At 34.3% G+C, this 15680-nt stretch overlaps 2 protein-coding genes across 2 annotated transcripts in view; one reads left to right on the top strand and one right to left on the bottom strand.

The window, feature by feature from the left end:
- Positions 1-7280: 7280 nt before the first annotated feature.
- On the bottom strand, positions 7281-10096 carry LOC108576245. The gene is made up of 3 exons (XM_017939203.1): positions 9911-10096; positions 9012-9819; positions 7281-8743 (listed from the first exon to the last, which is right to left on the bottom strand). The coding sequence occupies exons 1-3, from the start codon at positions 9932-9934 to the stop codon at positions 7548-7550; spliced, it is 2028 nt and encodes a 675-aa protein (XP_017794692.1). The 5' UTR covers positions 9935-10096; the 3' UTR covers positions 7281-7547.
- Positions 10097-12594: 2498 nt separating this feature from the next.
- Positions 12595-15680, top strand: part of LOC108576212 (calsyntenin-1) — a 12309-nt gene continuing 9223 nt past the window's right edge. Inside the window, 1 exon segment of the mRNA XM_017939160.1 lies at positions 12595-12852. Coding sequence (XP_017794649.1) covers positions 12747-12852 — 106 coding nt within the window. The 5' untranslated portion in view covers positions 12595-12746.

Raw genomic sequence — 15680 nt, 5'->3', positions numbered from 1 at the left:
GGCTTTTTAAACAATTCTTAAAGTTGCTAACTTTTTTCTGGAAATTCTCGGGCAACTTGCAATGCACTGTGATCCTAAATTTTTTTACCGACAGTGTAGTAATATGAATAATTACTGAATTTGAGAATTTCTGAATTTACCAAGAAACTTTGCAAATAGCAAATTTTGGAGTGTTAATTAAGAAATTGATAATTCAGCCTCTGATAAATCTGAAAATTTTGTTTCAATATGATTCGTATATTTTAAATATATTTCACATTTCAGTTTCAAGTATATCTAAATATTTCGAATATCACGACTACTTTCAGCTGCGTCGAAATATTTTTCTCAGCAACCGTATCTTTGATCGAAGAAGACGCGAACTGTACTGATAAGATAAGAGACGTCCCGTCTGTCTGCCACCGAGAATAATAAACTGCAATCGGTGAATTATGATGAATGGATTATGGAAAGCTTGTACAGTTTATGAATGTTAAGGAATACCCGAAAGCTCTCGAGCATCCTGTTTTATTGCAAGAACTTTATCACACCACTTATCCGTCACTCCTGACCCGGCCAAAATTTCACACAGCGCCTCTCCGCGTACAGCCAGGATACACGTCTATGTACACATGTGTTACAGGCGTATATCTTCTCTCTGGCCTCACCTCGAAGGCGAGGAAGGTCTGCGTGTTTTGCAACAGGGTGTTTCACGCCGGCACACCGTTAGAGAACTGTACACGGCCCGACCCCGCACAGAAACGGTTGGAAGATAGCGGGTGCTGTTCGCGCGACGAAGAGCGAAACGTGGGACAAGGACGCGGCTGATATGAAGAGAAGCGGAGAGTGACAAAAAGATACGTGAAACGAAGCAAGATGACAGATAGACAGCTGAGATCGAGAAAAAGGAGACACGAGAATTCGCTGAGGGTGGAAAGAAACGAGTGAATATACAAGGCGAGAATCGGTACAGGCTATAGCTTGACGCTTAACTTCCTCACGGGATTAGTACGCTTGAAATTCGATCGAACTTCTGGTTAAAAATTGTTGCTACATATCAAATTAAGTTTTACTTTTTAATTAACTTTTCAGGGAGATATTGAGTGGATAGATTCGTTGATTTTTTAAGGAGTACGATATAGCTGTCTGATTCGATCTTATCGTCTATTTCTTGTAGCAAACGTTTAGGTGATTGAACAGAGAATTTTACACGTTAATACCAATATCTAATGTAATTTATTATTATTTCTGTGATTTCAGTGATTTAATAGAAATTATTAAAAAATGTTCAATCACCAGCAGAATCGGTGCAGGCTATAGCGTAAGTCTTAACCTTCTCCTGGAGTTAGTACGCTTAAAATTCGTTCGAACTTCTACTTAAAAATAATTCCTAAATATCAAATCAATTTTCTACGTTTAAATTACTCTTTGAAGGAAATCTTGAGTCGATAGATTCGTTGATTTTTCACGAATACGATACATTTCTCTGATTCGTTCTTTTCCTCTCTCTATTTTTCACAGCAAACGCCATGTTCTATTGCCCCTATACGTCAATCCTTGAAATTCTCGTATATTTTATTCTCATATACTTTCCCGCCTTTTTCACGTTTTAAAGGTTGGTCGTCGCGTGTCTCCTAAATGAGTGAGCGGAAGTCAAATCGATCTTTTTTGTACATTGCGCTTTTAGCCTGCGTATTCACTCCGCTTTTTTCCCTATTTCATCGCCACTGCGAAAATTTCTACCAGCGAGTTGATTTCCTCTCGTTCCGCTGGAACAGCTAACTTCCACTCGGTTTTTGTCATTTCATGATCCAACAAGTTTCCTTCTTCTTACAGCGGAATATAAATAAATTCCCGACAAAAGAAACAACATTTTCAATCATACTTCTCTTTCTATCTTACGCTAACGATAAAATAGTAATTGAAAGTGTATTAATTTAACGCGTTAAAAACAAAAAAATACTAATATTTCCAAAATTCTAGAGTTCCAAAGAAATTGAAACAGAATCTTTTAAATAAACGGAACTGGATATTTAACAAAAGTTATGGAAAAATGTTCGATCCCAAGCAGAATCGGTACAGGCTATAGCGCAATTCTTAACCTTCTCACGTAGTTAGTACTCTTCAAATTCACTCGAACTTCTGCTTAAAAATAATTCCTAAATATCACACTTTTTTAAAAAGCACAAACAGCACCTCGAACACCATAGAAAATTTCTTTTCAAATTTTTCCAAATCGGCAATTGGAAGAATTACATAGTGATTTACGTGAAACGTCCTTTCAAAGAATGGAACGCATTCGTTACACGAATCCCTGCAGCCCGTAAATTCGCCTATTTATCGAATTCGAGAAATACACCAGATTCTCGTTTCTAAAACCAGCACGACGGAAAATCACGAAGAGATCCGAGTTCAGCCAATAAATCCTTCCCTTATCGCGTCTCTCCGAAGACACGTTGCGGCAGAATAGCATAAACTGACCAAACTCGACGAAAAAAAAAAGAGAGAAACGCGCTTTTACAGACAGCACAGCCAGTGTCGAGTTTATTTCACTGCCCCGAGATAGAATCGGAAATGCACGAGTTATGCGTTTTAATAAATTCCCTCAAGACAGCATAGAAAGAGAGAGAGAGAGAGCAGCTGGACGATAAAAATCCAGCGACCAATTGCAAGACTCGAAGGACTGTCAATCCTTGAGAAGAACGTAACTTCACACCTTTCGAAACCCCTCTCGACTTATTATATCCATTTTACAGCATCGAATCCTTCGAAAAGCTGAATTTCCCGGAAACATGTTCTCAGCCTAAAATCAGTGAAATTGAAAATGTTCGATACTTCGTCTGTTGCGACTGCAAAAGTTGCTTTATGAGAGGATGTTTCTCGAAACCTGTGTGAACGAAATTATTTTCGAGTTACGTTAATCCTTTCACCGCTGTTTGGCGCCTATAGACGAAAATTTGGAAGAATACAGCGTTCTCAGCGTCTATTTTATTTGCTCTGTGCTGTTAACGCGTTTTAGTGCACTGTCGCCGTAATTTAATGCTTAATTTTCGTTCTTTGCACACTTCCATCGTGATTGAATAGAAGAAAACGACGCAAACGGATTGAAATCTGCTTTGAGGGTTAAAAAAGAAGTTTGGTCATCAGTGTTGCACCCTTTCGTCTCCATTGAGAAAATGAGCTTTTCTTATAAATTACCGAAGTGACTGTTGACAAAATTTCACTGCAAGCGAGCCTATTTTGCGTCTCATTTAAGACACAACACTTTCGTGTATCAGGTAATCCCGTAAGTTCCTGTCGAATTTTCTAATTTAGATCCAAATTTCCAACTAACCTTGAAATTCGATAAAAAAAAAAAAAAAGAAGCAAGAATCTTCTCGTTCCTCGACTATTTTCTATTTTTTTCTATTTCAGTATTTCCTTGGATTTTCGTTAAAATACTTTTCCCTTTCAGGACGAACCTACGGGACGACCTAATACAACGAGAATCGACGTTCTTATTTTTTATTTCACTGAAATTACAACGTTTCGACGAATAACAGAAAACCAAAGTGTGTATACGTGTGTGTATACGTAAGAAGAAGTAGAAAGAAGATAAAAGCGAGACGTTTCTATAAATCGTGTATCGCAAGGGTACCTTGGCAAGTATTTTTCAATATTCACGAAAGGAACGATCGCAGGCGAAGAAGAAAGTGCTTTAGCTGTATGTTATAATCTGAAACCGTGGAAATGAAAGCGTTCCGGGGTGCCTTTATGATACGGCAGAGAAGCTTCTACCTACAGTCATCAAGCATGGTTCCGCCGTTTGTCGTTCACGTGAGAAGAACCGCGGTGCGCATAGAACACGCGTCGTGCACGAGAAAATCCATTTTCTTCGTTTCCCTGTGGCGGCCTGAAATGAAAGTGGAATTTCGATTTTTAATCGCCAGGCAACATCGCCGGTGTGTTACATTGAAAAGTACTCCAGCACCGAAGGATCGTTTCTTTTCATCTACCTGCCGTATTTTATCGATGCACAGAGAGAATGGAGGAGAACGAAGAAAACGCCTATCTATCCTGCACGGATTTTCTCTCGACGTTTAAGTTAAACACGTGTAGAGAATATGGAGGAATCTGAGGAAACTCATCGATGATGAAATGATCATTTGCGCTAGGAGAACCTGTCTGGAAAAAAGAAGAAGAAGAAAAAGAGAAGTGATTAACTGTTGACCCTTTGATAAGTGCAATTTTTTGAAATTTGTTTGTATTTTCTTTGGCAAAAAGTAAGATACAGCGTTATAAGTAACGAGAGATTTATTTCTATACGCCCAGGAAATAATTTAAAGAAAATAAATAAAGCTGATCACGTTTGGCCCATGAAATTGAGGAAAATGTGAGTTTAAATGGGGAATCCCAATCGAAGCGACGAACTATCGATTATTTTTTACACAAATTCGACAAAATCCTACATTTCAACGTAGCAATGCCAGTTGTTTCACAAAGTCTCGTTACCTTACCTTCAACATCCCAGATTCAAGATCTTCTTTGCCACATGAATTTCTCGAAAACTGTCAACCTTAACCGGTTAACCGTTAAAATCACCAGAGCCTACATATTGCAAGAATCTCATCTTATGCTCTATTTACGCAAGTTAAACAGTTTTGTCTGCAATTGCGTCTCATCCGTTCTAAAGTTCTGAATCACAGAGGCTGAACAAGAGACCTTTTGCTAGATAACGTTTTGCCTTCAAAAGGTATCGTCGTAGGTTAAGGGTAGCCAACCAAGGCTCTCTCTCTCTCTGTCTTCTTCCTCTTCTACGTGTAGCTTCTGTCCAGACAAAACGCAGGTTCGTGTAGGTGGCCGACCGAATGGAAGCAGCCTCCTGAAGATTGCAAAAGCAATTTCCACCGACAATGCAGTCCACTTTATTCCACGCATGGTGCGTGTGCCCTTTCTCTCAGCATTCACGCGTAAGGGTCGACCACCACGGCGGAATTCACTCTCTTTTATTTTTCTTTTTTTTTTTTTGGATACGCCCCCTTCGTCCTGCCAAAGAGAGACCCTTGTCCCGACAGGAAGGGTTGAAAGGACTGAAGGGTGGGAAAAAAAAGAGGAGAAAGAATGCAACGCGTCGGAAACATCGAAACGAGTCGTTCCACTTCAAAGGGATGTTGCTTATAAACCCTTTTGCACGGAGTTCGAGAAAGCGAAATTCGCTGAGATTGTTAGGGCAACGTCGTTAAGCTAACTGCGACAGTATTGTCTTGATTTCTTGAACAGTCTGAGTATTTTAACGGAAGTAGAAGAGACGCCATCCTTGGGTGTCTGAAAATAGGTGAAGTTTGGGAATTCTTTTTTTTTTTTTTTTGATAGGTAACTACTTAACGAGAAGTTTCAATTTTCTCAGAGGAAGCAAACGCGACACTCGGCTTTCTTCTGGAATTTTTTTGAAAAGTAACAATGTGAGAAAATGGAGCAGTGATATTCGGTAATTGTGAGAACGTCTGAAATAGAAAATTCTTCTCAATTTCTGGATAAAAATTTATTACTTTTTGTCAATACAAAAATGTTTCTTGTCCTTGACTGTAGTACTGGAAGAGAAAATGGCCGACGCTTAAGTTGGGACAGTCAGGAAAAGAAATCATACGTCAAGGGGTTAATGACCACTCTCGGTGGAAAAGTGAAATGTTGGACAGGAAATGTCGGGCACGGGGAAACGGACTGGCGTTCCAGAAACTCGATCAAGCTTTAAAGACCTTATCTGAAATTGATGCGCGCGGTTGCAGTCGACCGTGCCGATCCATTTGCCATCCAGCCGCGAGAATCTTCTGTCGGCTTCCTTAGCGAGGCTGCTATTTTGTCAGGCTACCGCTTGAAATAGATAGTACTTGGCCTCGTTCACGCAACACGTCATCCCGTGAAAATATAGGCACCACCGCGTGTATACTCTTCAATTGGACGCGCGTCGAGCATATTAAAATTACTACACGCGTTAAGAATGCACAGCCGGAGACGAGAGATGTTCTCGCGAGACAGAATCGTGGTAATATTTGAGAATCGAGAGTGTAGAAAGTAAGAGCCCCCCACTTGTACGATATACAACTTTCTTATCAAATCTCTCTTTGAAATCACGGAAAAAGTGATACACAACGATACGACTACAGCGTGAAAGTGCAGTAAAATGATGTTCCGTATAATATAATTTGCCTTTGCTTGTAGAATGATATTTAAAAAGCTATGGTGGACGAGAGACGAATAAACAATCTTCTAAGAGTAAACGATTATTCGAAAACGTTTAAAAGAGGAATATTTCTGAACGAAACTAATTGTAAGTTTGAAATAAAATAATTGTAATATCGAGATATGAATTTCCTCTTGAAAGGTTACACCGTTGTACCTACAGCACCATCTATGAAGCACAGAAGAAAGTTACGAGTGATTTTTTTACTCTCCGGTAGTAAGTAAACGAACTGAGAAATATGAAAATTATAAAACGGCTGTACCGCCTGGAAATTTTGCGGGACACTGCGTGTCATCGATCAATTTAATCATGGATGAATTAATTAAACTCAGAAAATTCCAAGTGCAGCTTGCAGTGGAACCTTCTAAACAAAGTTATTATACCTAACCAGATGAAGATATACTGTTAAAATAGAAAGATGACGCGTACATTATTTTTGTTACAACCTCTGGTAAAATTATTAATAAACATAAGACGAATATAACGAAAGAAATTAGCAAATATACTAGTTGAAACTGCTTCGTAAAACTTTCCTGTCGTACTTAAACTCGATAACAAAACTGACAATCCCTTTGTGACAATTTCTATTAACGCAGCAATGTTACTGGAGAACGCTTTTAAGGGAATACATCTACGAAATTTGCTCCGAATAATTATTAAAACGAAACCAGTGCAAATAATACTATTTGATATTTATTAATATCGTTTACGCTATACTTTATAAAATAATCCTACTATTTAGTAAACGCGTTACTTCCTAAGTAACCTTAAAATCAAAATCAACTAGCAATAGGTTGAAAGTTTTGAAAAATCACAGAACTATTATTTATAAAAATTAGGGAATAAAAAATTCAGATGTTTAATACAAAGGAGACAATAATACTCTATGCTGTATTTCTACAATTATCTATAAAAATTTATTACACTATTTTTAAAAAGGCAGTAATTTTATTTCCATCTCCAATAATAAAATATATCGCATATAATTGACAAATATTACACGAATGTGAATTTGGTATACAGTGTTAGTAGAGAAAAGAAACTCTTGCAATCTCATTCTTTCTATCCTTATTATTGCGAGCCGTTTGTTCTAACGATAGAATCATTTTATAAATTTACCTACATGTAGCGTACTTACAAATACAGTATATATAATATTAATTACAAATATATCAACATTTGAAGAAAATAGAAAATTTCATCAAATAACAAACATTCTTTCCTGTTTCCTAGCATAGCTGATATGTAAAGATGCGACGTGTTTGTGCGACGACGTGAAAGCACATGTGTTTGTTCTAATAAAGATTCTCTAAAGTCAGTATAAAATGTAAATATAAACAGTTGTTTCTTAATTTCTCCCTATATCAGTAGGATGTTTCTCCCTAGAAACACTATTTAGATATTCTTTAAAAGCTGAAAATAACCTTTCATCCATCTCCTCCAAGTGTTGGTACAAAGTTGTTATAAGTTTATTTAATGTTCTTTGCATTTGTCTATCTGCCATTTTAAATGTACCTAAAAGAGTTTCCTTTAAACTTGCTTTTACATAATACCAAATAAAACGAACTGCTTCAACTATGCAATCTGAACATGTTGAACATTTCTTTGTTAGAAAACTAGCTATTTTAAATATCAACATGAGAACACTTGGGGCATCCTTTATACATTTCATGTCTCTCAATATATCATCATAGCTGGTAGTGTTAAATCTTGCATTAGTATCATTTGAATTAAATTTCTGCAATAAAGTCAATAGCAAATCTCTCAATTGGATAAACATACTTTCATTCTCACCCTCTTTATTTTCTGTAGAATTAACCTCACTAGACAGGTCGGGTTTAAACTTAATAAATGTCCTTACAAATATTATGGGATCTAATAACATAACGCCATCAATCCTCGTTTTCCCGTTATCAATCAATTTAGTATTAGATATAACAGGATTGCCTGATTTAATTCTCAAGTCTATTTTTCTATTAACATAACGTATAACTTCAGCATTTTCAGATGCTTTATCTACATTATTTGCAGCAGCGGTACGTTTTGCACGATTAAATTGCCTGCGAAGATGCTTGGATCGTATTGTAGCTCTATAATCTTCTAAAATTTGACCTTGGGTAGATTCAATGAGATCTCCCGCAAATTGTTGATTTACAACGGTATTACCAAAGAATAAAATATGAGCTGACAGTAGTGCTACATCTATAACTTTAATCTCTTCTCCTTGTGTATATTTTTCATACATACAATATGCTTGATATGCTATACCAGCGCCATTAATACTTAAACTACTTATTATTAATGAATTATATGCGATTTTGGTAGCTAGACCTATAGTCTTACCATTTTGAACAAGCTTGGAAAGAATAATATTCCCTCCACTTGAAGCTATACCAACTGTACTACCACCTATAGATAACCATGAACAAAATGCACTTCTATCCAGTGGGCTAATACTTTGTTCATGATTGTATCTATCTACCAAGTGGCTTGTTGATCTGCCAAAAGTCCATGCACCGCTTACCCCAGAAGCTATTCCCGCGCCTACAATTATAATACTGTCATTGCAGTCTCGCATATATTTCTACTCTTTTTAAAAAGAAAAAATAACTTTCAGCATAACTTTTTATAAATTGGTTTGAACAAAATTTCATTTTTTAAATTATCTTTCTGAAAACTACTTATGTAAACATATATAAAGCCTATATCAAAATTATATCCAAAGTAATTTCTACATTTATTATGTTACTTATAATTTATACACATGTATGGATATACACATCCTACAGAAACACAATTTCATACAACCTACCTGCTATTACAGGTCCAACAGGTGTGAACACAGATGCAACACATAGACCAAATCCAACAACACCTACAATGTTAGAAACTACGTCTACATAGGTAGCAGCTACAGAGGCAGTACTACATGCAGGTGATTCTACAGTTTCTAACCATACTGTTGAATAATCCACAGTAATTTCACAACTTGGATCAGGTTGATAAAAGCCATCTTTTGGAAGCACCATTGTACACTGTGGTAAAATATTTGTTTCTTTGTAATTTTCCCAATCTTTATATACTCTAGCACATGTATCAATATACCATATTTCATGGAAACACTTTTTCTTCTCAGAATTATATACATGCCTTTTTATTTTAAAAATTGGATCTTGACACACATTTATTTCTTTTTCTTCATTTTCCTTCTTTTCTTCATTTTCCTTCTTAGATACCACACACATATCTCTAGTAGGAAATGTTATATTATAAATTAATCCATAAAAAATCGATTCTTTATCTGTTCTATCGCATTTACATCCTTCTTCATAAATTATAGATCTTTTTCCAAATTCACATACTTTTTTATATATACTGTCTATCATTTTTTCAGCGTCAGGTTTGTAATAAATTGTACTAGAAATGTCATAATTATTAGTCTCTGTGAGCATGTCATGTAACATAACATTGCTTTCTGGATTTTCTGATGGAGGACCAAACATTGCAAAACCAATATTTAGCCTTAAGTACTTATATTCAGATTCCTTATATTCTGTCCATTCTGCAAGAAGTTCATAATACTCTTGTTGTCGTAATTTAGCAATTGCTAACATATCATCCTGTACAAAAATGAACAATTTATATAAAAATACAAAAGTACAGTACAGTTAAATTTCTAAGCATTATATTCATATTATAACTGATATTTACCCAGGCAGTATCTGCATCAGCCATTTTCTTTATTAATTAGAGTAAAACACTTCAATAAATAAATTATGCTGTTTATTCTCAAATTTTTATCGAATGTTTACTAGTTCTTATGGTACATTGGAATTAATACACACACGTATGAAGTCTCCGGTATATTTCAATTACAGTGTACACGCAAAAATTAAAATCAACTGACTATTGAATAACAGTTTTCGTCCATATATACTATGCACTGTAAAGGAAAACCCCGGTACTTATAAATTTGTCGGTTAAACATAGTTCTCTAGTTAGGACATCATTCCAGCCAATCTGATAACTAACAATTTCTAGACTTAATTGTGACTTTAGTAAACTTTTTATACACTGAAATGATGTACGATACGTACCAACATTAAATTATTAAATTTTTACTACAGTCCTTTTACATAAAAATATCTAAATACTATTTTAAATATTCAGACATCAAAAATTAGGCAAGAGCTAACGTACTCCTTTAATTTTAATTCAAAAAGGGGATTAATAGTTTATTACATAATAAACTATCTATAATTTTCATAATAAATATTTAAAATTTTACCAAAATTATAGAAGTTCCTTTATTTTTTTAAAAAACACTGACCTTGTTGGTTTTTTCTATAAGGAACTTTTGAAAGATATTGTTGCGTTTGGTGGTCTTTTCGCAAAGAAAAAAATATAACTAGGTGAAGACCAATCAGCCTGTTTCATGAAGCGTGAATCAGCCTATTGCTGGCCTGCACACCACGAATTTCACGATAGTTTTTCTTTCGTACGAAACGAGTAAATATAGTAAAACAAGTAATCTATAATTATAATTTTATCTTATATTGAAATACAACCCATATCTATTATACCATTGAATAAGGGGCCTTTGCATAATTTTAATTGTTATTTATATAAAAATGTTAAAGCGAGAATCTTGGCGTCAAGCACCACTCTCAATTTAAAAAGAAATATTCTTTTGTTTATTGATCGTTCGTTAATTGTTTTTCCGTTACGTAAGATTGTCTGGAGACGGGAACGATTGCTTGAGACAACGTGTCATAATTCTCGTGCCAACTGTCGGTATTATAACACACGGTTTAGCGTTCGTTGTAATCTTAATTGTAACAATTCTAAATGTTGTTAAGTTACAAGCTCTGCTATCTACTTAAATCCTAACTATATTGTATTCTAATTATATTTCGTTAACTTTTATTGTTACAATATATTTAGGTTATTTTAATTCAGACTCTAGTTAATGCCTATTCCATCGAAATCTTTAGCAGTAACATTTTGAACACGATTCTCAATTTTATTTGAATATTAAACTTCAACCAACGCGTACAAACGTAATGAGAAATTGTCAAACATAAATCTACGCAACACGTTTAATGCTGCATCAAAGAAACCGTTAATCACACCATAACTGCCCTTTTATCGACGTCGTTGTAACCTTTCCTTATCTACTGTGGTATCTGACAGCCAATCTATGCTGCGACCGGTATCTTATCGACGGATGGTGTCCATTAGTTTCTAACTTTTGTTTTGTGGACCTTTCGTGGCCATTGGGCCTTATCTAGTGATTTTATTTTTACGCGGGAAGACCACAGGACGTAACAATATATTCATTGTAATTAATTTGTTTATTATCATAAGTTTCTGATGAAAATTGTAAATGATAGTTGTTAAGATATAAATAAATGACTACTTGATAATAATTTAAAAAATGTAAAAATTTTTGTATTCACCAAATATTTCATCCATATTTCACCAAAACAATTTCGAATTAGTAACTATTTCTTAGTAAATTCATTTAATATGTCACTGTTTGAATGAGAAATGTATAAAATAACATAAAAATGTTAATACGTAACAGAAATATAAATTAAATTTTAGAATATATACTTTGGTAAAATATATTATTACATTTTGAAATATTTATGCTTATTGTAATACAAAACTTTCAGTATGAAAAATGTATAGTAATCAAAATGTATTTAATAAATTTATTACAATACTGTAATTGTGTCATAAATTTACTATTGGGAATGAAAGCTTATTAGAAATTAATTTCATTAAAGTGTAATTAAGAAAATATAAAAATTAACTTTGTTTTATTAAAATAATACGTTAAAGTGATTTAAGGACAACCTTTTATCATCTGAATTATAACTGTATATATAAATGAAATAATTTCTGTTATAACAAAAACATGATTTATAAATGTATTTGTGCAACATTTTCATATACGTATATTACTTTTTTACCTTTTTAATTAATAGCTCAGTATGGCATCAAATATAACTAAACGTTGGTGTTTTATACTATACATTTCTTTCCATAGAAAATGGTGGAAGTTCAAGCGCCTCTTGCGGGAAGAGGCTAGAAGTAAAATGCATTGGATTGTTGAATCATCAGACTTTGCTATTTAGTCTCTCGTTTAAGTAGTTCTTTTAGAAATTTACGTTCATCTGTTAGAAAAAGTTTAGCATATACGTAATGTGTCTGCAAAATTTGTATTTGCGATCACATTAAATCATCGATTTGTATAAAACTCTTCAGTCTTGAATTTTCGTGGTACAGCTCATCCATGTTCATGCTTAATCTCCAAGCGTGGTACCTGTGCGCCGACTAGCGACGAGAATCGACACTACTTTTTCTAGCGAATCGATATTCTGCTCAAATATTGACTTCGCGATTGTGCGTGGTGTCGCAAGCGAGTCGTGCAGTAGACGACGATGCTCTTTTAAAAAGCGAGTTCTTGCGAGTGATAAGTCAAGTGCTGTCGACCGGAGAATTGATAATCGGCGTATCCTGGGAACAGGAAGCAAGGAAAATGTTATTGGCGGCTAGTACTGTACTTCTCGGATTGACTCTCGGTCTCTCCCACGCGAGCATCCCAGCCTTCGAGTCGACACCGAGCTCCTTCAACAATCATGGAGGTGATTTCATTTCTCTTTTCTTGTGCCCTACATTCATCTAATCTCTTTATCGGCCGTTCCTTCCCTTAAAAAATAGTATGCAACGAATTGTTTTTACTTCTTTCATTGAACCATGCTTCACTTCATTGTATGTCCCTTGTCGAATGGTAACTCGCAGGTGCAATTGTTCTTTCGGGAGCACCTGCAGTCACCGAAACTGTTATGGCGAATTCATTGACTAGTCCCAATCGGTATTGTGATACATGTATCAAATCTCATCTTATGTCCTATCAAGCAAGGAAAAAAAAATAGGCAGATATGTGGATTATGCGTTATGATTTCTCTTATGACAGCATTAGTCACGCTTTGAGATAACAAAATAGATATGAATCAGACTGGGCTTACTCGCGTCGAAAACTCGGGCACGATTAAAGTTAAAAGGATGAAGTAACATTTTACGACACTATCGGACATACACCACTATACAGATCACATTATCTCTTATGGTTATTTGTATCTGGTGCATAATAATATTTTGATACAAGATCGAGTGTTAGATATTTGTCTATTCGAAAAATGCTATAAATAAATTTTCCCCTGGTATAGAAATGTAATTTTCAGCTGGTGAAGTTAGATTTTTACCAAGATAACGCATATGTTCAACTGTTTATTTTAGCCAGATTATAAATTTTGAGAATACATCTTTAAACATAATTTACTACGCGAAGTATATGCAGATAATTAGCCCAGATGTACTTTATATTTTATATACAGTTTTAAAAGAATTCAACTGTTACATATTATAATGATTATTAATTGAAAAGCAATTATTAATAGAATATTTTGAATTTTTTTCATTTTAAATGTTAAGAATTTCATATTTCATGTACTATCATGTTTATCGTTAAACAAAATTATTTATGAAAACTTATATGATAGGAGATTGTTGTTTTTTCCATTTTCTAAAAAACAATATCTTCAATGAAAATGTATATTTAATCGGAATCGAAATTCTTATTTTTTCGTTTTATTTTCAATAGGAATTATGTATTTGTCTCTAAAAGAATGTAAATTTTCATTTGACTTTCAAAAGTAACTGTTTTAGTGAGGAAAATTCAAACTATTATACTCCGCGGTATAATATTTTTCCCTACCAATATTTACAACCTTTATCTTTCTGTAAAATTTAATATGCGCTATAACGGAATATCGAGATATACATATATATGGTACTTCGTAACGTATCTCGAATTTCAATTTATACATTTGTTTCGCTACGCGTAAATATGACATTTGTTATATCAATGTTATAATATTTGTTTTTCTTTTAATAATTTTTATAACAAGAGTACGGCTTTAAAATGCATACAACAAGAAACGACGTGTAACACCTTTTCTCATCAATAGTTCGTAAAATATCTTGCGTAACAACACAAAGCATTAATGAACTGTACGCGACGGTGTTCAATAAAAGTGGAGCTCGATGTTACACACGACCGATCCTTTCAGTTTCGTGCTCGTCTTTTTATACAGATAAATTGTTCAACGTATCTCGATTTACGGCCACATACGTGCACATTTGACGATCATTAAAAATGATACGGTTCGTTTCGTCGATACTCCTCAAATAACAGGATTCATCTCGCTTTCATAAACGTTATTATTTAATTTCGCACGGAATAAAATCCAGTTTCAACTGAAATTAAATTAACATCCCCGTGAAACGCGCACAGACTAATGTGAAACGAACAGTTCGCGTGAAATTCATCTCGAGCACATTTTACGATACGTTCAATCGATAACAACGATCTCATTATCGACAATTGGTAAATTGGTGGAAAAATTTTTCATCTACGTTACTTCGTAACGAATAATGGTAATATAGAATTAAATGTAATTCTATAGAAATTTCATGCGCATAAATTGAGCAGTTGAAGCTTTAAAGTAAATACCTTAAAGTTGCAAATAGAAGCATTTAACTGTGCTTCTTAACGCAAATTAATTGGAAAGGTCATACGTAAAGGGAAAATATTAAAAAAAAAACATTGCATGCAGAAATCGTTTAAAATTAGAAAAAAAAAATCTGACGGAAATTTATTGTTGGTGAATTTTCATTTTATTCCTTTATAACATCTTTGTTTTTAATTGAAATTCGGTCATTATGAATGTTTCTGAACTAACGTCCTAATTCCTATTACAATAATTCCCATTCGAGAACTACATTTTTTAGTATTATATTTGATCGAGGAAAAATCATAATCTGATGAAAATAAAATTATTCTTAAATATCAATTAACGTTGATCTAATGTTGTTTCAATTGTCGCGAAGAATTTATCGATAGAAATTTTACTTAGATCTGAAGTAGCTGAAGGATACGTAAGAGTACGATTCTGGACTCGGTAGTGGCAAGGTGCAAAGTGTCAAACTTTCTAGAAAGCAGTAGTAAAACGTAGTTTCGTTCAATTTAACACTTTACCGACGGAGTCACGTGAAATGTTACCGATTTCGATGAAACTTCGCGAGTAAATGGAGAACCGAAAGATATTGGACTCATGTTTACGAAATATTTCACAAACAAACTTTCCTTCAGCTTTCTGCTTACTACTTCAAACGAAGCGCGGTGGCTTAATGGGAATGACTGTAATTTCCTGCGCTTCCGTAGTTTTAGCGTAATTTTCCTAATACATTCTTCATCTTTTTTTCTTTTTTTCTTCTCCTTAATAACACTTTCACGTTTTAAACTCGTGGATCTGTATGTAATATTCGTATCATTTCTTTCATTGTGAACCAAAGAAGGTTTACTCGTGTGTGTACTATTTAAATTTTTTTCAATTTATTTTTTTTTTTT

Source organism: Habropoda laboriosa, unplaced genomic scaffold, assembly GCF_001263275.1.
Source record: "Habropoda laboriosa isolate 0110345459 unplaced genomic scaffold, ASM126327v1 scaffold212, whole genome shotgun sequence".
Taxonomy (NCBI): domain Eukaryota; kingdom Metazoa; phylum Arthropoda; class Insecta; order Hymenoptera; family Apidae; genus Habropoda; species Habropoda laboriosa.
Note: the sequence above shows the minus strand (reverse complement) of the source record. Positions and strands in the feature narration are given on the sequence as shown.

Bases quoted from the DNA above. Each gene is read 5' to 3' on its own strand.
- LOC108576245 (XM_017939203.1), bottom strand. From the start codon at position 9,934: ATGGCTGATGCAGATACTGCCTGG. The intron at 9,820-9,910 runs GTAAATATCAGT...ATTTTTGTACAG, and splicing joins CTGATGCAGATACTGCCTGG to GATGATATGTTAGCAATTGC. The intron at 8,744-9,011 runs GTAGGTTGTATG...TTATAATTGTAG, and splicing joins TGTTGGACCTGTAATAGCAG to GCGCGGGAATAGCTTCTGGG.